Source organism: Rhinoraja longicauda, unplaced genomic scaffold (assembly GCF_053455715.1).
Source record: "Rhinoraja longicauda isolate Sanriku21f unplaced genomic scaffold, sRhiLon1.1 Scf000212, whole genome shotgun sequence".
Taxonomy (NCBI): domain Eukaryota; kingdom Metazoa; phylum Chordata; class Chondrichthyes; order Rajiformes; family Arhynchobatidae; genus Rhinoraja; species Rhinoraja longicauda.
Genome location: NW_027601430.1, coordinates 36,220 through 61,439, shown reverse-complemented (window position 1 = coordinate 61,439; position 25,220 = coordinate 36,220). Strand labels below are relative to the sequence as shown.

General features: G+C 46.1%; 1 protein-coding gene across 1 annotated transcript in view; it reads right to left on the bottom strand.

Moving 5' to 3' along the window:
* Nucleotides 1–21,442, bottom strand: part of LOC144590570 (ribonuclease T2-like) — a 34,029-nt gene extending 12,587 nt beyond the window's left edge. The window contains exons 1-6 of the mRNA XM_078395090.1: nucleotides 21,345–21,442; nucleotides 16,680–16,746; nucleotides 11,004–11,062; nucleotides 9,911–9,965; nucleotides 3,359–3,417; nucleotides 585–671 (exon numbers count right to left, since the gene is read on the bottom strand). Coding sequence (XP_078251216.1) covers nucleotides 585–671; nucleotides 3,359–3,417; nucleotides 9,911–9,965; nucleotides 11,004–11,062; nucleotides 16,680–16,746; nucleotides 21,345–21,397 — 380 coding nt within the window. The 5' untranslated portion in view covers nucleotides 21,398–21,442. The remainder of the gene's footprint in view (nucleotides 1–584; nucleotides 672–3,358; nucleotides 3,418–9,910; nucleotides 9,966–11,003; nucleotides 11,063–16,679; nucleotides 16,747–21,344) is intronic.
* Nucleotides 21,443–25,220: the final 3,778 nt, after the last annotated feature.

The following is a 25,220-nucleotide window of genomic DNA, read 5'->3' as shown; positions in this document are numbered from 1 at the left end:
CCATGCTGCGTAGCTCTCTGTCTATATGATCTATATTCTGCCTCTCCCTCTACCCATCCATCTCTTTCTCCCTGCCTGTATAGCTCTCCATCTCTTCACATCTGTCCTCCTCCCCTCTTTTCACACATCTATCTGTAACTATCTATCTATCTTCCTGTGTCTGCCTCTGTTTCCCACATCTGTTTGTTTTGTCAGGCATCTGTGCATCTCCCCCTTCTCTCTTTCCCTCGCTGCATCCTTTATCTCCCACTCTCTCTCTGCCACTCACACACTGTTGCTCTCTCCTTGAACTCTCCATCTTTTCCATCCCATCTCTTTGTGCTCTGTCCTCAATCCCCTCTCCTTCTCATTGTCCCCCCCTCTGTCACTCTTACTCTCTCCATCACTTCTCCCTCAGACTCTCTCTCTGTCCGTCCTCCTCCTCTCCCTCCTTCCATCTCTCTCTCTCTCCATCTCCCTGCCTCTGTCTATCTTCTTCCATATATTTGTCTCTCTGCCACCCTTCCTCATTTTGTCTCTCTCTCCTCCCGTGGATGGTGGTGGTGGGGCTGTATGTCAGTGAGATACACACATCAGGTCCTCACCTGTAGTAGTTCAGACCTTTCTCAAAGTACTCACGCACTGTTAATGTCTGAGTAGCAGGCTTACCGTGTGCCTCCCATTCATGGGACCTGTGGAAAGAGATTAGGAACAGCAATGTTTCAATATGAAGAGTTTTCAAGAGTGCAGAGCTGAAAGATGGATTGAAGGAGAAACAGAAACTGTCTTTGAATGATATTGGTGGTGAGACCACACTTGGACTATTGTGCAAAGTTCCAGTCACCCAACTACAGGAATTATTCCAACTAAATATATAGGAATAATTTCAACTATGGGAACCCCGTCATTAAGTTGGAAAGGGTACAGAAGAGATTCATGAGGATGTAACAGGGACAGGAGGGATTGAATGATATGGAGGGACTGGACAGGCTGAGGCTGTTTTCACTGGAGTGAAGAAGGCAATAAAGTGACTGCTTTCCCAGGGTTGGGGTGTCTAAAACATGAGGGCATAGGTTTAAGGTGAAAGGGGAAAGATTTAAAGGGGACCTAAGGGGCAATCTTTTCCACACAGACGGTGCTACATTTACGGAATAAGCTGACAGAGGTCATGTAGAGATGGATTTAAAAGACATTTGGACAGGCATATGGATAGAAATGTTTAGAGGAAGTTAAAAACAAGTTGGTGGAGGAACTTAGCAGACCAGACAGTATCTGCAGGGAGAAAATGGACTGATGACTTTTCAGATCAGGACCTTTCTCCAGTCTGAAGTCCAGGAACCAAAACATTATTTGTCCAGTTGGAAGGGGAGGGGTAGGGGTAGGGGTGGGGGTGGGGAGAGTGGGTGATGTCCATGGTGGGGGTGGGGGTGGGGAGAGTGGGTGATGAAGGAGAATGTCCATGGGAGGGGAGCGATGATGGGGGAGAATGTCCATAGGAGGGGTGGGGGCAGGGAGGGTGGGTGATGAGGGAGAGTGTCCGTGGGTGGGGAGGGGGTGGAGAGAGTGAGTGTTGGGGGAGAGTGTCAGTGGGAGGGGAGGGGTGATGGGGGAGAATGTCCACAGGAGGGGTGGGGTTGGGGAGAGTAGGTGATGAGGCACAGTGTCCATGGATGGGGAGAGTGGGTGATGGGGGAGAGTGTCCGTGGGAGGGGTGTAGAGAGAGGGTGGTGTGAGTGTCCGTTGAAGGGTGGGAAGGGGGTGGGGAGAGTGGGTGATGGGGCAGAGTGTCCATAGGAGGGGTGGGGATGGGGAGAGTGGGTGATGGGGGAGAGTGGGTGATGGGGGAGAGTGGTGGGGAGAGTGGGTGATGGGGCAGAATGGGTGATGGGGCAGAATGGTGGGGAGAGTGTCCGTGGGAGGGGATCCAGTGGGTTGGAGATTTGACTCATATGAAGGTACAGCACAGCAGTCAGTTATTTGGCTTACTGAGTCTGCACTGACCACCAAGCACCCATTTTATGATCAATTGCCCCATAGATTCTCCCCCTTAATTTATAGCAGCCAATTAACGTAGCCCTCACACATCTTTTGAATGTGGGAAGAATCCAGAGCACCCTTGGGAAGCCCACAGAATAACAGGGAGAATGTACAAACACAGGCAGAGGCAGATATCAGGATTGAACCAGGGGTTACTGGAGCCGTGTGGTGGTAGCTTTACTAGTTGTACCACTGTGCCACCTAAACCATTGAACAGACAAACTTTGGTGTTCAAACCCAAGGATTGCAGGTGTGCAGTACACAAGGTTGCCAGCACAGGTGTGCACAATATTTCCCTTCATTTGTCAGGCACTAAATAAGAACAGTGTTACAACTTTATCTATTGGTCAGGCCACACCTGGAGAACTGTATAATTCTGATCTAGGATTAGGCACCTGAATTATGAGGAACGACTGGATAGACAGCGTTAGCTTTCCCGGGAGTTGAGGAGGCTGAAGGGGACCCGGTGGACATGCACAAAGATATGAGAGTAAGAGACAGAGCAGATAGTAGGAAACTAGATGGCTCACTTTTAGGAGAAGTGGGAAAAGATTTAGAGATCTGAAAATAACTTTTTCAAGAGAGGGTAGTTGGAATCTGAAACACACTGCTCGAGGCAGTGGAAGCAGTGACTCTCACAACATTTAGAAGTTAGAAGAGGATTGATGAGGGCAGTGTGGCCTGCTAAATTCAGCAAGGCCTTTGACAAGGTATCGCATTGTAAGCTCGGCTGGAAGGTTAGATCACATGGGATCCACGGCAAACTAGCCAATTGGTGAGAAAATTGGTTTGATGGCAAGAGCCAGAGGGTATAGTAAAGAGTTGTTATTCAGATTGGAGATCAGAAACCAGTGGTGTGCCACAGGGATCGATGCTGGGTCACTATTGTGGAATGACCGAATGGCCTAATTCTGCTCCAATCACTTATGACCTTGTCATGGCCCAGCTAATGTCCACATAGACAACGATCTTTAACCTAAATCAATCCTCTTGGTCACCTCTTTAAAAAACTGTCTGCTTTGTGAGATATGATTCCCTATGATTATCCCTGATCAGTCTTTATCTATCAACTGCTGGTAAATGATGTCCCTCAGAATCACCTGCAGTTACGTACCCACTACTGATGCAGGCTCACTCACCAGTGGTGCCCTGGCTTGTCCTTGGTGCCCTTAAATAACTGTACATTAGCCACCCTCCAGTCTACTGGAACTTCACCTGTGCCTAAAGATGATGGTAATATCTGTGCAAGGGCTCCACAATTTCTACCCTAGCTTTTCACAAGGTGCAAGTATACATTTGGTCAACCCCTGGGGATTTATCCACCTTAGGTACAAACCATTACCAAAGAGTGTCTTTGCCAGACAGTTCGGGCCAAACCTTGTCCAAATCAGGCTGTAAAGACTGAAAATAAACAAATTAACATTTTGTGTCAGGACAAGAGTGAAATAAAAACTGAAAATACAAGAAAGAGAACATCACATACCCTACACAGCGATAGCAGCTGGATTGCAATCAAGTTGAACAGCTATATGAAAACAGATGCAGGTATCTGGGAATAGGGTGGGATCTAATCCAGGGATTTGGGGGTTTGTAAATAAACAGATACTCAGGAATTACAGGTTGGAATCCAAGTGAGGATTTCCACATAATCTAACAGAAACCCAAAAGTTATGTGTAGACTTGAATATTGAGTCGTAGATTTATAGTTATAGAGTCATAGAGTGGTACAGTGTGGAAACAGGCTCTTCGGCCAAACTCGCCCATACCGGCCAACAGTGGCCCAGCTACCCTAGTCCCACTTGCTTGGTCCATAATACTCCAAACCTGCCCTATCCATGTACTTGTCCAACTGTTTCTTAAACGATGGGATAGTCCCAGCCTCAACTACCTCCTCTGGCAGCTTGTTCCATACACCCACTACCCTCTGTGTGAAAAAGTTACCACTCGGATTCCGATTAAATCTTTTCCCCTTCACCTTGAACCTATGTCCTCTGGTCCTTGAATCCCCTACTCTGGGTAAAGGACTCTGTGCATCTACCCGATCTATTCCTCTCATGATTTTATACACCTCTATAAGATCTCCCCTCATCCTCCTACGCTCCATGAAATAGAGACCCAGCCTAGTCAACCTCTCCCTATAGCTCACACCCTCTAGTCGTGGCAACATCCTTGTAAATCTTTTCTAAACCCTTTCAAGCTTGACAATATCTTTCCTATAACATGGTGACCAGAACTGAACACAATATTCTAAATGCGGTCTCACCAACGTCTTATAAAACTGTAACATGACCTTCCAACTTCTATACTCAATACTCTGACTGATGAAGGCCAAAGTGCCAAAAGCCTTTTTGATTACCTTATCTACCTGCGACGTGACCTTCAAGGAACCATGCACTTGTACTCCTAGATCCCTCTGCTCTGCAACACTACACAGAGGCCTACCATTTTACTGTGTAGGTTCTACCCTTGTTCGACGTCCCAAAATACAACACCTCACACTTCTCTGCATTAAATTCCATCAACCATTCCTCCGCCCACCTTGCCAATCGATCCAGATCCTGCTGCAATTGTTCACAACCATCTTCACTATCTGCAAAACCACTAACTTTGGTGTCATCAGCAAATTTGATAATCTTGCCCTGTATGTTCTCATCCATTGATGTAGATGGGAAACAGTAATGGGCCCAGCACCAAACCCTGAGGCACACCACTAGTCACAGGCCTCCATTCTGAGAAGCCACCTTCCACCATCACCCTCTGCCTCCTTCCATGGAGCCAATTAGCTATCCTTTCAGCTATCTCTCCTTGGATCCCATGAGATCTAATCTTCCAGAGCAGCCTACCATGTGGAACCTTGTCGAACACCGTACTGAAGTCCATTAACACAACTTCTACAGCTCTGCCCTCATCAACATTTTTGCTCACGTCTTCAAAAAAATCAATCAGAATTCTGAGACATGACCTCCCCACGTACAAAACCATGCTGACTATCCCTAATTAGCCCTTGCCCATCCAAATGCCTGTATATTCTATCCCTCAGAATACTCTCCAGTAACTTACCAACTACAGATGTTAAGCTCACCGGCCTATAGTTCCCAGCATTTTCCCTGCAGCCTTTCTTGAAAAGAGGCACAGCATTTGCCACCCTCCAATCTGGCACCTCTCCTGTATTTAAGGATGACTCATAAATTTCAACCAGGGCTCCTGCAATTTCCTCTCTAGTTTCCCGGAATGTCGTCGGATATATCTGATCAGGCCCCGGAGATTTGTCTACCTTCATACACGACAGTACCTTCAGTACTTCCTTGACGGTAACAATGACTCTCATGACACTTCCAGTGAATGCTCCAATTTCCTCTGCCCTACTGTCTTTCTCCTCGGTAAATACAAAGGAGAAATACTCATTTGAGGACCTTGCCCATCTCCTGTGGCTCCACACAGAGGTGACAGTTTTTATTCCTGAGATGTCCCACTCTCTCTCTAGTTACCCTTTCTCCCTTAATTATTTATAAAATCTTTTGGAATTGTTCTTGAGGCTACCCGCCAGAGCTATCTCCTGGCCTCTTTTTAGCCTTTCTGTTCTCCTTTTTTTAGTTGCTCCTTAGTTCCCAAAACTCCTCCAGGGGTGCACTTGATCCCAGCTGCCTATACCTGTCCCATGTATCCTTCTTGTTTTTGACTAACATCTCAATTTCCCTCATCAGCCAAGCTGCCTTCTTTGCCTGCTATGCCTTTCACTCTAACGGGGACGTACACATCCTGAGCTCTCTTTAGTACACTTTTAAAAACATCCCACTTGGCCGATGTTCCTTTCCCCATCAAATAACCTGCTCCAGTCAACTTGAAGGTTCTCTCATACCCTCAAAGTTGGCCTTACCCCAGTTGAGCAAGTTAGGAAGAGGGGATGTTCAACAAGATCTGGGTGTCCTAGTGCATCAGTCACTGAAAGGCAGCATGCAGGTACAGCAGGCAGTGAAGAAAACCAATGGAATGTTGGCCTTCGTAACAAGAGGAGTTGAGTATCGGAGCAAAGAGGTCCTTCTACAGTTGTACCGGGCCCTGGTGAGACTGCACCTGGAGTACTGTGTGCAGTTTTGGTCTCCAAATTTGAGGAAGGATACTCTTGCTATTGAGGGCGTGCAGCGTAGGTTCACTAGGTTAATTCCCGGAATGGCGGGACTGTCGTATGTTGAAAGGCTGGAGCAATTAGACTTGTATACACTGGAATTTAGGTGGATGAGGGGGGATCTTATTGAAACGTATAAGATAATTAGGGGATTGGACACATTAGAGGCAGGAAACATGTTCCCAATGTTGGGGGAGTCCAGAACAAGGGGCCACAGTTTAAGAATAAGGGGTAGGCCATTTAGAACGGAGATGAGGAAGAACTTTTTCAGTCAGAGAGTGGTGAAGGTATGGTATTCTCTGCCTCAGAGGGCAGTGGAGGCCAGTTCGTTGGATGCTTTCAAGAGAGAGCTGGATAGAGCTTTTAAGGATAGCGGAGTGAGGGGGTATGGGGAGAAGGCAGGAACGGGGTACTGATTGGGAGTGATCAGCCATGATCACATTGAATGGCGGTGCTGGCTCGAAGGGCTGAATGGCCTACTCCTGCACCTATTGTCTATTGTCTATTGTCTAACACATGGTCCCTCTCCATCCCGGTCCATAGCTTTCTTAAACCTCATCTGAACCCTTCATGCTATGATTTTCCCAGTCTATATTAGGAAAGTTAAAATCCCCTACTACAACAACCTTATTTGACCTGCAGCTGTCTGCAATCTCCTGGCACATTTGCTCTTCAAATTCCCGTTGACTATTTGGGCATTTGTAGTACACCCCTTTCCTGATCATCCCTTTCTTGTTCCTCAGCTCCACCTACATAGCTTCACTAGACGAACTGTCCGTAATGTTACCTCTGAACTTAACCTCTGAACCTAGCCGTGCCATCCTCCTTAATAAACAATGCAACTCCCCCTCTGCTTTTTTCCTCACCCATGTCTCTCCTGAAGCTCCTGTACCCCGGATCATTGAGCTGCCAGTCCTGCCCCTCCCTTATCCAGGTTTCAGTCATGGCTATAACGTCCCAGTCGTGCGAACCTAACCACGTCCTAAGCTCATATGCCTTACCCATCAAGCCCTTGCATTAAAATACATGCAGTTTAAACCATCAATCCTTCCTCGCTCTCCGGGTTTTTCCCTCTTCTGTCCATCAACCTTTCCTACACAACCCTCCATTCTAACCTCTCCTGTGCCTCTGTCCTGCACGAGATCCCACCCCACTGCCAATCTAGTTTAAACCCTCCCATGTAGCATTAGCAAACCTTCCCGCTAGGATGTTGTTCCCCTCCAGTTTAGGTGCAACCCGTCCCTTTTATTCAGGTCACCCCTGCCCCGGAAAAGATCCCAAAGATCCTGAAATCCGAATCCCTGCCCCCTGCACAAACTCTTCACGGAGTTGGACAAAAACAATTCACCAGGATGTTGGCTGAAAAGGAGGTTGATAAAGGATAATAAGATCATGAGGGGCATTGACAGCATAGATAGTTGGAGTCCTTTCCCCAGGGTAGGAATGTCCAGATACATGGGTAGGAAAGGAATAGAGAGATGAGATCCCAATGTGGTCAAATGGGGTCATGCAGATGAGGATCATGGTCAGCATAGACAAGGTTACCTGAAGGAAACGTTTCTGTGCTGCATTACTCTACAACTCTATAAGCATCGAATTGAGCTCTTTGGCATACTGGGTTCATGCAATTTACCCAACTACACTAATCCCATTTGCCCACATTAAGACAGTATCCCTCTCTGCCAAGTCCTATTTAAGCATTTGTCTCAAAGCTTTTTAAACATAGGATTCCGATTAACATTTAGTGCGGAAACAGGCCCTTTGGCCCAAGTCCTCGCCAACCAGCGACCCTTGCACTATCCTACACACACTAGAGATGGGGTTTTTAACATTTACCAAGCTTACAACCCAAGAGTATGAACATGGAATCCTCCAATTTTAGGTGACCTCTAACAACCCCCCCTCCCCCCCCCCCCCCCCCCGCCTTACCTGGCTCACGCCTATTTCTCCCTTCCCCCTCCTCTTACATCTCTTCCTATGGCTTCACAATTTGTAATCCCCCTCCTCTCTTCCAGCTTTCTTTTCCCCCACCCCTTACAATCAGTCTGAAGAAGTATCCTGACTTGAAACGTCTCCAATCCACATTCCTCAGAGATGTTGCCAGACCCACTGAGTTACTCCAGCACTTTGTTTCTTTGTTTAACACAGACCAGACTTAGACCCAACCAGTGACCCAACCAACACAATCACTGACTTGTCAGACCCTGGTCATCCTTCTCCCTGTTCCCTTCCAGCAGAAGGTACAGAAGCTTGAAAGCGTGCAACACTAGACTCCAGAACTGCTTCTTCCCCTCTGTTATCAAGCTTCTGAACGGTCCTTCCATTAACTAGGGTACTAAACCAATTCACCTCTACTGCATTGCAGACATTGGACTTTGTTTCTGGAACTAATGCACTACAAAGCTGAGAAACATATTCTTAGTTACTCCAGCACTCTGTATCTTCCCTTTTGTTCTATCTATTGCACTCGAGTTTGGCTTGATTGTATTTATGTATAGTATTTTCTAATCTGATTGGAAAGCATGCAAAAGAAAGCTTTTCACTGTATCTCGGAACATGTGACAACAATAAACTTAAGCCGAACCTAGACCTAATATTTTGTAGGAAAAAACTGCAGATGCTGGTTTAAATCGACGGTAGACACAAAATGCTGGAGTAACTCAGTGGGACAGGCAGCATCTCTGGAGAAAAGGAATGGATAACATTTCGGATAAGACTTCTTCAGACTGAAGGGTCTCGATCTGAAATGTCACCCAGTCCTTCTCTCCAGAGATGCCTCCTGTCCCGCTACACCTAATATTCACAGGTGAAATACTACAAGATTGGAAGGCTTGAGTTATTAGGTGACATTAGATCAGCTGTGGACACAAGAAACTGCAGGCGCTGGAATCTTTAGCAAAAACAATGCTGGAGTAAGATGCTGGATTCAGGCAGCATCTGCAGAGGGAATGGACAGGAAACCTTTTGGGTTGGGAACCTTCTTCAGATTGATCAGACTGAACAGACAGGGACTGTTTTCCCTGGAGTGAAGGAGGCCGAGGGGTGATCTTATGGAGGTTTATGAAATCATGGGAAGCATAGAGAAGGCGCATGGTCACAGCCTATACTCCAGCATAGGGGAGTCTAAAACTAGAGGGCGCAGCTTTAATGTGAGAGGGGAGAGACTTATTCCCACATAGGGTGCTGGGTATAAGGAAGAAGCTGCCACGGAAATTGGTAGGGATGGGTAGAATTATAACGTTTAAAAGACATTTGTACAGGTTTATGCACAGGAAGGGTTTAGAGAGATATGAGCCAAACAGGCAAAGCTCACTAGCTTTGGTAGACATCTTGATTGGCATGGATAAGCTGACAGGTCTCTTTGCATGCTGCATGATTCTAATATCAGATATCTGTGGGGGAGTAACATGCTTGGATCTATGGCAGGAGTTCAGATAGTTTATGTGTGGAAATAACAGATACCAGAGTTACAGAGTGGGAAGTCATTCAGGGTCTGTAGGAAGTCATTTACATGTTGAATAACAGATACTAGGAGTGGGTTACAAACTGAAGGTTTTCAATGGGTTTGTGTGTTAATGTACACAATCTCAAATACTGCAGCTGAGGCCAATGTAAAATGCCCAGAGAACAGACCTGAGGACACTTCCTGCTGCTGTGTGTTTTGAAAAGCCCACCCACCCTCTAGAGAAATTGACCAAAGGCCTGTGTGCCAGCGTGTCACCCCAGACCCAAAACCCACGATGGTCTTGAACCGTAAGTACTACTGACCTTTATTTTGTTGTAGTTATACGGATCCATATTCACATTGCCACCCTTGGGGGGCCTGGAAGATAAATGGATGGGATGAGTTACTACCTCCAAGCTGAAGAGTTCCTGCACTTTGCTGACAACTTCTTCACAGGGACAACACTTCCTGTTCTGTCTCAGTGCCAGAGACCAGGGGCTCCGTGGTAACTCCAGCGTTGCAGAATCGGTGCTCCCACACTGCAGCTTGGAGCAATGACAGCAAATATACCCCGTCCCGGGTTTGCCGGGTGTGAAGTGTAATAGTGAGGAGGTGTGGGAATTGTGGGAAGAACTGAACTGCTCTCTGTCTTATGAGCACTTCGTACCGTGGAAATAGAACTTTATTTTAGTGAAGTGTCTCATAGGTTGAACATGTCTGACCTTGTACTTTTGATCTTTAATGTTAAGGCTGATAAGGGAAAGAAGAGAATTCTGGATCACAATAGTTAACCATGTTAACAAATATACGTGACCCACTCCACATTTCTTGCTATTAAATATGATATTAAAAGGTCGCATGCTCTGAGTCAGCAGAGCAGTCTCTGGCTTGACACGTTATTGTGAACAAAGAAGTTAATTGTCACTCACGTCTTGAATATATTATTCCAACAGAGGTCTGGCTTTGTCTCTGCAGACCTTTAGTGACATCACAACAGATTCTTGGTCCCTTTATTTAAAGAGAGGTATAGCTGCCATGGAAGCAGTTGGGTGAATGGTGAAAGGTTGAGTCCTGGGATGGGGTGCTGTATGAGAGATTGAGCAGGTTGGGCCGAAGCTCACTGGAGATTTTGGAATGAGAGGTGATCTTCATAAATTGTCTAAATTGTGAGGGGGACTGACAGGGTTGTGTCAGATTCAGGGGCGGCCATTTGAGGTGGAGCTGAAGACCTTTGCTCAGAATGCAGCCGTGCAGCTGCAGAACCAGCTGTTGTTCTGGTGCTGGTGTCCAGTTCCTGGGCTCAGTGGAGACCACAGACCAGCACCACAGCCCGACACTACCACTGGAGACCCCCCTGTCAGCTCTCCCTGACAACTCCCATCTCTCACTAGAACCCATCTGAGTAACGAGACTTACCACCAGCCATGGATGGTCCACCATTCAAATTCACATCCTTTGCCGGTCCAGTGATTCACCTGGAGAAAGAACAAAGAAAACCCATCACTGAAACAAAATGGATGAAAAAGGTTAAAAAAAAGATAGATCATTGGGGTCATTGTCAGGCAGAGAGTGGGCAGGCAATGGGAGGGTTTGGCAAAAGGACAGAGGGGTGAGTGAACAAAGGGAGGGGTGGAAGAGACAGGTGGATGGGTCAAAGTGACTGTGGGATTGGTTGCTTCTCTCCAGGTGGATGTTTCTCTGCTTCTCAGGATATGAGTGAGAGGGTGCAGAGGAAAGTGGGACCCAGAACAAGTGGTACACATTGGTACCAATGTGGAGAAGGCAGCAATGGAAGTCTGTCAATGTTGCCAGAGGTGGACAGGTGGCAATCTCTGGGCTGCTGGCACGGCCAGGCTTCAGGGAGAACAGAATATGAAGAGAAGGTGGCGATAGACTGGTAATATCCATGGTGCATGCAGGTACATTCAGATTCAGAGGCAGATGAAACCTGCATGAGATGGACGGGTCACAAGTTAATAGGATTGGGACAATGCCCAAGTCACGACAGTTGAATCAAGATCAGCAGGGTATGGGCATACCAGGCAATAACAGCAAAAATAAATAAGGTGAACAGAGGGTGTGAGTGTTGGATGATGACAGAGAAGGAATTGTTGGATAGGAGCAAATTGAGAGACACAATCTGGTGTCCACAATATACACAGAATGTGATGAGTAAGATTGGTGAGCTGCAGGTACAAAGAGCCATGTGTGATTATGATGTGCTGCTGATCACATGGCTCATTCTCGGCAGAACAGACCTCTTAATATTCAAAGATATGGTGGTCAGAAAAGGTAAGGATGGAAAACAGGAGATGGGAGGCAGAGGAAAATGGTATTATAGACTATCGATTAAACATTCCCTTCTCCAAACAAGACAGCATCAAAGCTTCACCGTCGCCTCTCGCCGATGGACGGATGCCAACTACTATAGACTGAAGAGAGGGGATGTCCTTAAGGCCATGCACAAACTCGCTTGGGCTGGAATTCACTTTGCAAAACTTCCTCTTCTTCCCGACGTCGTTCATGCCCACGTGCACAACCACTTCTGGCTGTTCACCCTTCCTCTTGAGGATGTTCTGAAGTCGGTCTGTGACATATTTAACCCTGGCACCAGGGAGGTAACAGACCATCCTGAAGTCCCGCCTGCCGCTACAGAATCTCCTGCCCACACTTCGGACAATGGAGTCACCCACTACTATGGCTCTGCCTGACGTCGGTCTCCCCAGTCGAGTCTCCTTGCCAGGATTGGAGCCACCGACCTGTTCACCGCTTGGACTGGAAGCGTCTTCTGCTCCGACAACTCCTAAGGGGGCATACCTGTTTTCATTCGGCACAGCCACCGGGGTCGCCTGCTCTCCACGTTTACTCCCTTTTCTCCCAGTCACCCACCTGCTCTCCTCCTGAATCACTGGCTTAACAACTTCACTTGTCCAGGAAACTCTCATTTTCCAGGATGGCCCTAAGGTCATCCAGCTGCTTCCCCAGTTCCCCAACACGTTCACTCAGGAGCTGCACCTGGACACAATTCCTGCAGGTGTAGTCTCCAGAAGCTCCATAGGCATCCTTGACCACCCATAACCTGCAGGAAATACACTGCACCAACCTGCCTGCCATTTCTTCAGTGGACAAAAAATCACAAGTTTCAAAGATCTGGGATACCAAAAAAAATTAGAGATTGCCAAATTTTATTTGGAGAAAAAAATAAATGGACAGAATACTTTTCAACTCTTGTTTCCTTACGCAAGCATAGATAATGTGCTTTGTGTTAGTAAATCGCGATATGGACTGCTCTCCCCAGTCCTCATGTATCACAAGTGTTGATATTGTGGCAGCTGGCACTGTCACTGAAGAATGGGGAATGTTTTATGTACAGACGAGGAGTATTCCCACACCAGGGAAAAGTAAAGGAACTCAGGTGCTCCCTGGATCACCCAGGAGGGAGTGAAGGAAGGAGTGAGCATGAGGAAGGTGAGACTTCAATGGAAACCCACCTGAATGTGGTGAGTTGGGAGAGGCAGTGAGTACAAAAGGAGAGAGGCTTTTCAAGGGAAAGTGGAACAAAGAGCCTTCCAAAGGCCTGTAAATGGGATGAGCGGAGTGTGGAGATCAGGGTATAACGGAGTGATCTGCATCAAGGTAGAGGCACAGCTGGAACATGGCTGAGGGCATTGTATCACCCGTTATCAGGAAATGGGAGCTGCCAGAAGCGGAGTGATGCAGATCTGGGAGAGGGGGTGGGGGTAACTGATGAGGAGGAGGAGGTAACACTAACAAGTCACTTGCACCGGAAGGGATAATCCCAGGTTGTTAAAGAATGCAAGGGTCATGGAGCAGGTGGCTGTAATCTATGTTGCCACCAGCTTCTGTGTGAAGAAATTGACCCTCAGGTTCCAATCAAATCTTGCCCCACTCACCTTTAACCTAAGTCTTCTTGTTCATGATTCCCCCGCGTTCGGTAAAATACCCTATCTATTCCCCTCAAGACCTTATACTCCTTTATAAGATCATTGCTCATCTTCCTGCACTCCAAAGAATAACGTTCTCGCCTACACAACCTCTCTCTGTAGCACAGGCTCACAAGTCCTGGCAACATCCTCTTCAGCTTCTCTGTGCTCTTTAAGCTTAATGACATCCTTCCTATTGCAGAGTGACCAAAACTGAACACAATACTCCAAATGCAGCCTCAAAGTCTTGTGCAACTGTAACACAATATTGCAACTTCTTTACTCAACACCCTGATTAATGAAGGTACCAAAAGCCGTTACTACCCATTCCTCAAACCTCCCTGAGAGGATGTTAGTCCTTTTCCAGTTTTGATGCACCCTGTCCCTCTTGTACAGGTCACACCTGCCCAGAAGTTATCCCAGTGATCTCATCAGCTAAAGGCCTGCCTTCTGCACCAGTTCTTCAGCCATGCGTTCATCTATTCTAGTGTTACCATCGTTGGCATATGGCACTGAGAGGAATTTTGAGATTACACTCTGGAAGTTCTGCTTTGTAAACTTCTATCAAACTCTCTAAGTTCACCCTGTCGGATCACACCTCTCGTTCTGCCTAGGTTGTCAGTACCATTGTGTACAACAATCTCAGCTGTTTTCTCTCCCCTTTCACAATGTCCCGGATCCAATCCAAGACATCCCTGTCCTTGACACGTGAGAGGCAACAAACCATCCTGGGATCTCGCTCTGAGCCAAGGGGAAGTCCATCTCTTCCCCACACCACAGCTCACTGAGATGTTTCCTTGCCCTGCTGTGCATCAGAGCCAACTGTGGTGCCACACCTTGGCTACTGCTGCAACTTTCCTCTGAGAAACCTACTCTGTCTGGGAGGGGAATGACCACAGGGCACTCACTCCTGCACGACCTGCCTGCACTTACTGCTCCTCCTGGTCATCCACCTCCTTCCTTTCTCTACCTGCAGTGTGACTAATTGCTAAATTCAGTCAACAAAGTTCTCCGTAAATCAAATTCTCCACAGCAGTACACAGTGGGAAGCTGCAGCTGGACACAGCCTCCTGCAGGTGTAGTCAGACACACCAGAAATGTTCCCAAACTCCCACAGGAAGAGCAGACCACTGGCCTAACCTCCATAACCTTTCCTCTTGTTCTACCCTTATTAGACCTTTGATGTATATGGTCTCACTTCCACCTGGCATTGCTCTGCCCATCTTATTAGATCAATATCACCATGTAACCAATCACTCTTCAGACATAAATCCAGATAGACACATTCTGTCCCAAATAAACCTCCTCACCATGGGTGGCACATTGGCGCAGTAGTACAGCTGCTGCCTCCCAATGCCAGAGACCCGGGTTTGATCCTGACTACGGGTGCTGTCTATATGGAGTTTGCACGTTCTTGCTGTGACTGCGTGTGTTTCCTCTGGATGCTCTGGTTTCCTCCCACATCCCAAAGACGTGTGGGTTTGTAGGTTAATTGTCCCTAGTGTGTAGGATAGAACTAGTGTACTGGTGATTGCTGTTCAGCACGGACTCAATGGGCCTATTCCACTCTATATCTCTGAAACTAAAAACATGTACACGTTACTGAAGGAATCACAGATCAGAGGAGCAGGACATGTCACAAGAGGGTCTGATGTCAGAAGGCAGCTGTTTTATGGATCGCTGACTGAGGGCAAACGATCAGGTGGTGACAGAACAAGTTTTAGAGATGCTCGTACAGTATTCTTGAAGCCTTTCAACATCGACACACTCCATTGGTAACAACGAACAGTGGATTGTCTTATTTGGCATACCTGCATAAAGTGTGTGCTCGGTCGTAAAGAGTTATCATGGAAACAGCCCCATTGATCAAACTCGTCCATGCTGACCAAGGTGCCTCACCTAAGTTAGTCCCATTTCCTTAGGTATGGCCCATATCCCACTAAACCTTTCCTGTCCATGTGCCTGCCCAAATGTCTTTTAAATGCTGTTATTGTACGTGCCTCAACGATCTTCTCTGGCAGTTCATTTTCCATACCTACCACCCTTTGTGTGAAGAAATTCTTATTAATTCTTTCCCCTCTCACCTTAGGCCTATGCTCTCAGGTTCTTATCCTGGGTAAAAAACTGTACATTCACCATATCCATTCCCTATGACTGATGAAAGCCAATACACTAAAACTCCTCTTTAATACCCAAACCACCCGTGATGCCACTTTCAGGGAACTACACTTTACACTAGCACTTTCACTGCTTAGTTTTTAGTTTAGTTTAGAGATACAACGAGGAAACAGTCCCATCGGCCCACTGAGTGCGCAGATGAGCAATCCCTACACATTAACACTAATCTACACACACTAGGGACAAATTACAATTATACCCCGCCAATTATCCAACAAACCTGTATGTCTTTGGGGTGTGGAAGGAAACCGGAGATCCTAGAGAAAACCCACACAGGTCACGGGGAGAACTTACAAACACTGTACTGACAAATACCTGTAGTCAGGATCAAACCTGGGTCTCTGGTGCTGTAAGGCAGCAACTCTACTGCACCACCGCCCGATCCCTCTGCTCTACAACACTCCACAGGCCCCTCCCATTCACTGCGAAGGTTCTACCTTGGTTTGACTATACAAAATTTAACATCTTGCTCTTATCTGCATAAAACTCCATTTGCCTCTCCTCGGCCCACTTGCCCAGCAGATCAAGACCCTGCTGTAATTTTTGATAACCCTCTTTGCAATCTACGATACCACCTACTTTATTGTCATCTACAAACTTACTAATCAAGCCTTGTACACTCTCATCCAAATCAGTTGTAACCTGAGACAAGCCTCTTCATTGTCCACTATACCACCAATCTTCTCTCAACCTTATTGTTCCAAACGTGCGTTTCAAGGTAGATAAGGAAAGATACAAGGATTAGAAATTAAGGATCTAAAGTGGGGAAGGATGATATGAATGTCATGAAACAGGACCTAGCAAAAGTTGACTGGGAGCAGGTACATCCATAAACCTACCAGTCATGCCATCCAGATTCTAATTATTAATATGGCAATATGATCTCCAAAGCAGCTTCTGTGATAATGACACTATTTGCATGCTCTCACAATCAAAGCACTCAGACTGGCACACAAATAATTCTATTTACCTTACAGGCGTTTGGTGGCCACCTAAGTGCCAGAACATTATCGGTAGGATCTCCCAAGTTAGATTTGCTATAAAACAAAAGTGTTTTCATTAACGGATCTGTGAACTGGCCACACGAGGAAGTGCTGATAGAGCAAATAGTAATTGGCGGTACAGTCCCCGTTCACCTACTGCATATAAACCACCACAACACGCACTCACCTGGTAACTCCAGAGATGGGGGTAGAGATGTCAAAGGGAGGGAAAGAGTCAGAGTGGTCTAGGTGGGAGCAGAGTCAAAGTGGCAGCAGGGGTCATGAAATGTTTACATTCCATCTGAGTACACCAATCCAGTCATCTAGGTAGACAGAGCTCGGTTCAGTTTAGTTTATTGTCACATGTATCGAGGTACAGTGAAAAGCAGTGAAAAGTGACCAAAGGCAGCAGATCAAAACACCATCCACATTCCCCTCAGCCCCACACTTTCTGAACTTGGACGTTTCCTCACTTGCTTCCAATCCACTCACCACCCTCCCATTCATCTAGGCTGAATCAATGTAAATGCTGCATTCTCCAAGTTTATAATGTGAAGGTGTTTCTGGGGCTACTTGGATTATGAATCCAAATCAGGTCTTACATTGTTCTATCCATGGTCTATAAAGAATATCAAGCCAATAATGAATACTCTCCACATTCCTAGATGTGTGCACTTCCAATGATACTCGGAATGCTTGACTCATGTCTAGATGACCAAGGCGAATAACGCATTTAATGAGCACCCAGTCTATTCACACCCTCCACAGTGATACACCATGGCTGCAGTGTGTCCAGATTAAACTCCATCAGTCGTTTCTCTGCACATATTTTCAACCTTTCTATATCCTGCTGAATCATTCGTCAAGCCTCCTCACTATCCATAACTGCACCAATTAGGCAGCATCTCTGGAGAAAAGGAATAGATGATGTTTCAGGCTGAGTGAGAGTGTCAGTCCGAAGAAGGATTTCGACCCGATACGTCACCTAGACGTTTCTCCGGAGATGCTGCCAGACCAGCTCAGTCTTTACATATGCATGGGCGCAATCCCTTGTTAGGACAGGACGAGGCACTGGCACCTCAGGCTTGACCCGGCCACTTGGCCTTAGTCTCAGTGGAAGTGCTGGCTGTCTCGGATTTTTTCCTGACAGCCCAGTCTTGACCACACAATGGTACTGGCAGTCTCAGTTTTGTCCCAGTAACTCAGTCTTCCTCGGACTTGTGACAGGGGAACACAGCTAGCAGGGAGCCCTGCCCCTTGCCCCTTGCCCCTTGCCCCTTGCCCCTTGCCCCTTGCCCCTTGCCCCTTGCCCCTTGCCCCTTGCCCCTTGCCCCTTGCCCCTTGCCTTTCCCTTTCCCACACTCTCCCTTTTCGCTAGAATGCCAAGGTTTATAGGGAACAGGCTTAAAAGGTTCTGGTGACCAAACCAATAAAAGCTAATTGCCCCCGCTGTTACCAATGATGCTGAGAATTGCCTCTCCTGGCCTGTCAGCCAATGAGAGGGATCAGAGCGGCATCTGAAGGAGGGGTCCCTCTCACATTGTGCACATCAACTTTGAATTCAATCTATCAAGTCTCTGTGGATCTCATGTACTTTAGCCTTTACATCAGCCTACCATGAAGGCCTGTGTTGAAAACTTTACTAAAATCCATTTATTCAACACCCATTGCCCTACGTTCAATCATCTTTGTCACCTCCTCAAAAAACTCAACCAATTTTTTAAGATATCATCTCCCCCTCCCAAAGTCATGATGACTATCCCTAAAAAGACTTATTATGGATAGATTAGGATTCTATCCCTAAAAATCTTCTCCACCAATTTTTCTACCACAGCCTCACCATCCTATGAATTACCTGTTTTGTCTCTATTTCCTGCCTCAAATGAAGGAATTGCAATGGGGTACCTGCAGAACTTTGGGATCTTGCATGTGGCTAAAGAGTATACAAAGATCTTTGTCAAGGCCCCAGCAGTCTCCACTCTTGTATTTTCAATGATCTGGGATAGATCCCATGAGGCGCAGGGGAGTTACCCACTATATTATTCTTCTAGAAAACAATACCTGTGCCACAGTGGCCCAAGGGCGACACAGTGACACAGCTGGTAGAGCTGCTGCCTCACAGTGCCCAGGACCAAAGTTTGATCCTGACCTTGGATGCTGCCAGTGTTGAGTTTGCCTATTCTCCCTGTTCCTACATCCCAAAGACATGCGGGTTTGTAGGTTATTTGGCTTCCGTAAATTGCCCCTGATGTGTAGGAAGTACATGAGAAAGCAGGATAGCATGGAATTAGTGTGTATGGGTGATCAATGGTCGGAATGGACATGGAGAGTCAACGAGCCTGTTTCCATGCTGTATCTCTGAACAAAAGCAGAGTAAACCTCCTCCTTCTTGATCACATGTCCCTAGAATATCAATATACCCCTCCCTGATCGCACGATTCTCTCCTTGGTGAATGCAGGTGCAAAGTACTCATTTAGTACCTCGCCCATTTCCAGATCCAAGCATAAATTCTCCAATTTATCCTTGACTGCTCCAATCCTCTATCTAGTTACCCACTTGTTTGTCAACAATGGGTAAAATATCTTGGGATTCTCCTTAATCCTACTTGCCATGGGAGTTTCATTTTCCTCCTATTGTCTATACATTTCTCAAAGGGCCCAATTTCAGCTTCCTCAAACTTCCTTTTTCTTTTTGACTAAACTTGCAGCATCTCTTGACATCCAAGGATCCTGAGCCTTGCTATTCTTGCCTTCCGTCCTCTCTCCCCAGCACGTGCCTAATACTGATGTCATTAGCCTCACCTCAATGTAGCACATTCCCCGAAGGTCCAGGCTTATCCTTGTCCGTAACTTACTGCAAATATATGGAGTTGTGTTTGCTGATCCCAATATGTTCATGCATTGAAACTCCAATCAGCTGGCCAGGCTCATTTCCCAATACAGGGTCCAGTATGGTCCCTTCCCTGGTTGGATCTAGATATTGTCAAGAAACCCTCCTAGATGCACCTACAAAAATTCTGCCTCATCTAAGCTTGTGGCACCACCGGAGACCGAGTCCATATTGGGAAAATTAAAGTCACCCACTACAACTCACCCTCTGCTTTTACATCTTTCCCATATATCTGTTCCAGGGGTTTACTTGGACACTATAACATGACACAGTTGCATCAGTCACTTCTCCAGCTGTGATTTTTGTTTGATATAAAGGGTGTCAGGGGAAAGTTCAGAGCAACTTGCAATGAAACTGGACAGGATTGGTGCGTAAGATTCAAAATGGTGGCGGTTGCAGTAAAAGAACGGTGCTGCTGGGGTCTTTCCTCCCACACCTTCGGCAGCACTCTGTGCTCAAGGTTGATTGCGGGGTGGCACCCTGGGGATCGAAGGCTGAGCAGTGGCCGTGTGAGGCGAGGGACGACATGTTTATGGGTGGATGTCCCCTGGTCAAAGTGTCGGTGGAGTGGGCCACTGGAGGCCCTGCAGCAGCCGGGGGCTCGAGTGGCTCAGGTGCCGCACTAAGAGGCCGAGTGCGTGGATCAGAACCAGCCTGCTGCAGCACGGAGTGGTGGAGTAGGGGTGGAGGACTTTGATAACATCGTCTGGCCAGATCGGCCGCTGCAACTCCAATGCAGTGCCGCCACTAGGACAACTGGCCTTTATGGCCAAGTTCGGACTCAACATTTTAAACAACCTTGGACTTCAATCTTACAAATAGCGCTGGAAATGTGGTGTGCCTTGTGTAATGCCTGTAACAGTGTAATCTACTATTCCTACACTCTTGTACTTAAGTATGTTTGTGTCTTTGTATAGTAAGATTCTTACTCAAGTGTACGTACCTAGTTACATGTGACAATAAAGTACCATTTAACCACTGGATCAGTAAACATTGAGGTGAGCTGCATTCTGAGTTGGAGACTTAAAGTTAAGAATTAAAGCTGTGCAAACCCATTAGGGCACAGAGGAATGGTCAGTGCATTGTATTTTGTAACATTTTATCTTGCATCATTTTAACTTTCTTGTAAAATTTAATCGCACATTTTATTACGTATTTTATGCCATAATAGTTTTTGATATTTACTTCCAATAAACATTTTAAAGACTAACATCTATAAGTTGAGTACTTTGAGAGTGTTGGCTGGTTTTACCGCCCAGACCGCACTGAGCCTGCACTCCCTGGAATTTAGAAGGATGTGGGGGGGGACCTGATTGAAACATCGAATAGTGAAAGGATTGGATAGAGTAGATGTGGAGAGGATGTTTCCACTAGTGAGAGAGTCTAGGAACAGAGGTCGTAGCCTCAGAATAAAAGGACGTCCATTTAGGAAGATGAGGAGGAATTTCTTTACTCAAAGGGTGGTGAATCCATGGAATTCTTTGCCATAGAAGGCTGTGGAGGCCAGGTCGATGAATATTTTTAAGGTGGAGGTAGATAGACTCTTGATTAGTACGAGTGACAGGCTTATGAGGATAAGGCAGGAGAATGGGGTTGAGAGGGAGCCATGATTGAATGGCAGTTGATCAGCCATGATTGAATGGCAGAGTGGACTTGATGGGCTGAATAGCCTCATTCAGCTATCACTCATGAACAGATGGGATTAATCCAGACACAATGGAAAGAAAAAGCTCCCCTTACCAGTAATCCTGACTGTACTCACCCAGAACAGCTGGCTGCCACCAGGAAGAGGAGCAGGAGGAATGGCAGACCCATGTCACGGCGGAGACAGTTGTAGGCTATTGTAGCTGTAATGCACAGTGGGATGCTCAGGCTTTATACATCCCCAGGCTGCAGGCTCATGAGATCAGATGGGGCTGTGGTCACACAGGCTTCCTATACGACATGTTCCAACCACAAGTTCTTGCAACTACCAGAGGTACACTCCCTGCTCTTACCACAGGCACCAGAGCCTGCAGCAGAATAGGACAATAATGATAAACAGTCAAAATGATCAACATGCCCTAGAATATCAATATACCCCTCCGTGATTGCACTATTCTCTCCTTGATGAATACAGGTGCAAAGTACTCATTTAGTAACTCACCCATTTTCGGGGAATCCATGCATAAATTCTCTTATTTACCTTTGACTGTTCCAATCCCCTCCTTAGTTACCCACTTATTTGTCAACAATGAATAAAATATCTTGGGATTCTCCTTAATCCAACTTGCCATGGAAGTTTTGTTTTCTTCTTATTGTCTACATTTCTCAAGGGCCCAATTTCAGTTTCCTCATCCTTTCATATGCTTCTTTTTTTCTTTTTGACTAAACTTGTCATCGAAGGTTCGTGAGCCTTGCCATTCTTGCCTTTCATCCTGTCTCCCCAGCTCATGCCTAATACTGATGTCATTGGCATCTTCTCAACTTAGCACTCTCCTCCAAGGTCCAGATTTATCCTTATCCGTAACTTTCAGAAAACATATGGAGTTGTGTTTACTGTTCCTGCATTGAAACTCCAATCAGCTGGCCAGGCTCATTTCCCAATACAGGGTCCAGTCTGGTCCCTTCCCTGGTTGGATCTAGATATTGTCAAGAAACCCTCCTAGATGCACCTACAAAAATTCTGCCCAATCTAAGTTTGTGGCACCAAGGTGTTAAGTCCATATTGGAAAAATTAAAGTCACCCACTGCAACTCCTCTGTTGCTTTTACATTTTTCCCATATATCTGTTCCGGGAGTTTTCTTGGACACAATATTATTCTTCTAGAAAACAATACCTGTGCCACAGTGGCCCAAGGGCGATACAGTGACACAGCTGGTAGAGCTGCTGCCCCACAGTGCCCAGGACCAAAGTTTGATCCTGACCTTGGATGCTGCCAGTGTTGAGTTTGCCTATTCTCCCTTTTCCTACATCCCAAAAACATGCGGGTTTGTAGGTTATTTGGCTTCCGTAAATTGCCCCTGATGTGTAGGAAGTACATGAGAAAGCAGGATAGCATGGAATTAGTGTGTATGGGTGATCAATGGTCGGAATGGACATGGAGAGCCAACGAGCCTGTTTCCATGCTGTATCTCTGAACTAAAGCAGATTAAACCTCCTCCTTCTTGATCACATGTCCCTAGAATATCAATATCCCCTCCATGATCGCACTATTCTCTCCTTGCTGAATGCAGGTGCAAAGTACTCAGGAGGAATGGCAGACCCATGTCACGGCGGAGGCAGTTGTAGGCTATTGTAGCTGTAATGCACAGTGGGATGCTCAGGCTTTATACATCCCCAGGCTGCAGGCCTGAGATCATGAGATCAGACAGGCTTCCTATACGACATGTTCCAACCACAAGTTCTTGCAACTACCAGAGGTACACTCCCTGCTCTTACCACAGGCACCAGAGCCTGCAGCAGAATAGGACAATAATGATAAACAGTCAAAATGATCAACATGCCCTAGAATATCAATATACCCCTCCGTGATTGCACTATTCTCTCCTTGATGAATACAGGTGTGTAAGGGGTTTCTGCGCCGAGCTTTCGCCCGACCTAAGGTCCCCGTGCCTTGCTCTGATCCCTTGACCAGGCCGTGCACACTGGTTCCCCGTGAGTGGTTCGACCCACTCACCCCTTACGGTTCTAGACACTGGGCTTAGATGCAGGAGCTCTTATAGTGCAGAAAAAATTCAACCAGACCAGATTTCAAAACCAGGGTTGAAATGAAAAGGCTTTTATTCAGCACTTGGGACTATTGTCCATGAATATATTTATACAGTTCTATAAGACATATCTATAATACACATACCGAATACATGAATACCTTTGATTTATTAATCACGAAACGCACAGTTCACAAGACATATACCCGAATACCCTTTTCGCTGAAAACTTAAAAACACACAGTTCCACGAGACATATATCCGAATACCTTCTTCGCTGAATTCTTGAAACACACAGTTCCACAAAACATATACACGAATACCCTTTTACTTATAATAATAATAATAATAATAATACATTTTATTTATATAGCGCTTTTCATATACTCAAAGACGCTTTACAGAGATTTTGAGAACATAGGGAAATTAATAAATAGATAAATAAGTAAATAAATAAATGAACAGAGAAAGGAGACAGTAGGTGAGGTGACCTTCAGTGGTTCTTATGAATTCTTAAACACAGTTCTGCAAGACACATACACGACTGTAAGATGGGGAACGTACGACGCATCGCAACCTTGACCAACCCATATTTTAATACACACCCAACGTTTATTCACAACCACCCTCCCCTCTACACTAAACTATGTCCAGGATATGTAGGATTTGGAGTGCATGCTCACCATGGGGCTATTACTGGGGTTACTGGCTGTTCGTTTTGCAGTATTTCTTCTCCAGTTGCGTGCCTGTTCCTCCCTCTTGCATCCGTTCTTCTTTCCGACTTTCTTCTTGACTTCAGTTGACTTCGAACCCGGTTTTCTCTGCGCTTCTTGACTGCTTCTTGACTGTGTCCGCCTTGCCTGCTTGCGTTCCCTGCAGGTTTTCTTCTCGAGTTGACTTCACTTATTCACCCAAAAGTAGTGGCCAGTTATACTGTTTCTGACCCGTCCTATCTCCCGCCAGATCTTGGAATCTCTTTGTTCAAAAAGATATGTATGAGGTTTTCTTCTGATCTGCGCTTATGTTCGGGCATACCGGGGTTGGCCAGACGGTGTTAATTGGGATTTCGTTGTGAGGTGATGGGTGTTAACTGGTTTCCCATCACCTACCAGGTAGTTTTCTATGGGCTATTGTGCCCCCTCACTGAGATGAACTGTTTAGGTCGGCTTGGGGCATTGTGAGTATGCTGATGTCAGCGCCCCAGTGTCTGGACTCCGACCTGGTTTCGTAGGTTTCTGCATGGCCAATACCCATCCTTTGTTCTGGCCGTAGCTTTGCAGAAACCTAGAGACTGGGTTGTAAGGTTTTTTACCTTTTGTGGCTGGTCACGAGGTCCTGCAGCCATTTTAGGGCCCACAGATTGTGACATCCTTTGGTAAACTGACTGCAGCCTTTCTCCGCTATCAGCCCCAGTCTCCCGTTTAAAATGTCCAAACTGCAGCTCTTTGGTTTTGTGTTGATTTCAGAATGAGGGAAAACTTCTCAAATCTTACAGGTGCAAAGTACTCATTTAGTAACTCACCCATTTTCGGTGAATCCATGCATAAATTCTCTTATTTACCTTTGACTGTTCCAATCCCCTCCTTAGTTACCCACTTATTTGTCAACAATGAATAAAATATCTTGGGATTCTCCTTAATCCAACTTGCCATGGAAGTTTTGTTTTCTTCTTATTGTCTACATTTCTCAAGGGCCCAATTTCAGTTTCCTCATCCTTTCATATGCTTCTTTTTTTCTTTTTGACTAAACTTGTCATCGAAGGTTCGTGAGCCTTGCCATTCTTGCCTTTCATCCTGTCTCCCCAGCTCATGCCTAATACTGATGTCATTGGCATCTTCTCAACTTAGCACTCTCCTCCAAGGTCCAGATTTATCCTTATCCGTAACTTTCACAAAACATATGGAGTTGTGTTTACTGTTCCCAATATGCTCCTGCATTGAAACTCCAA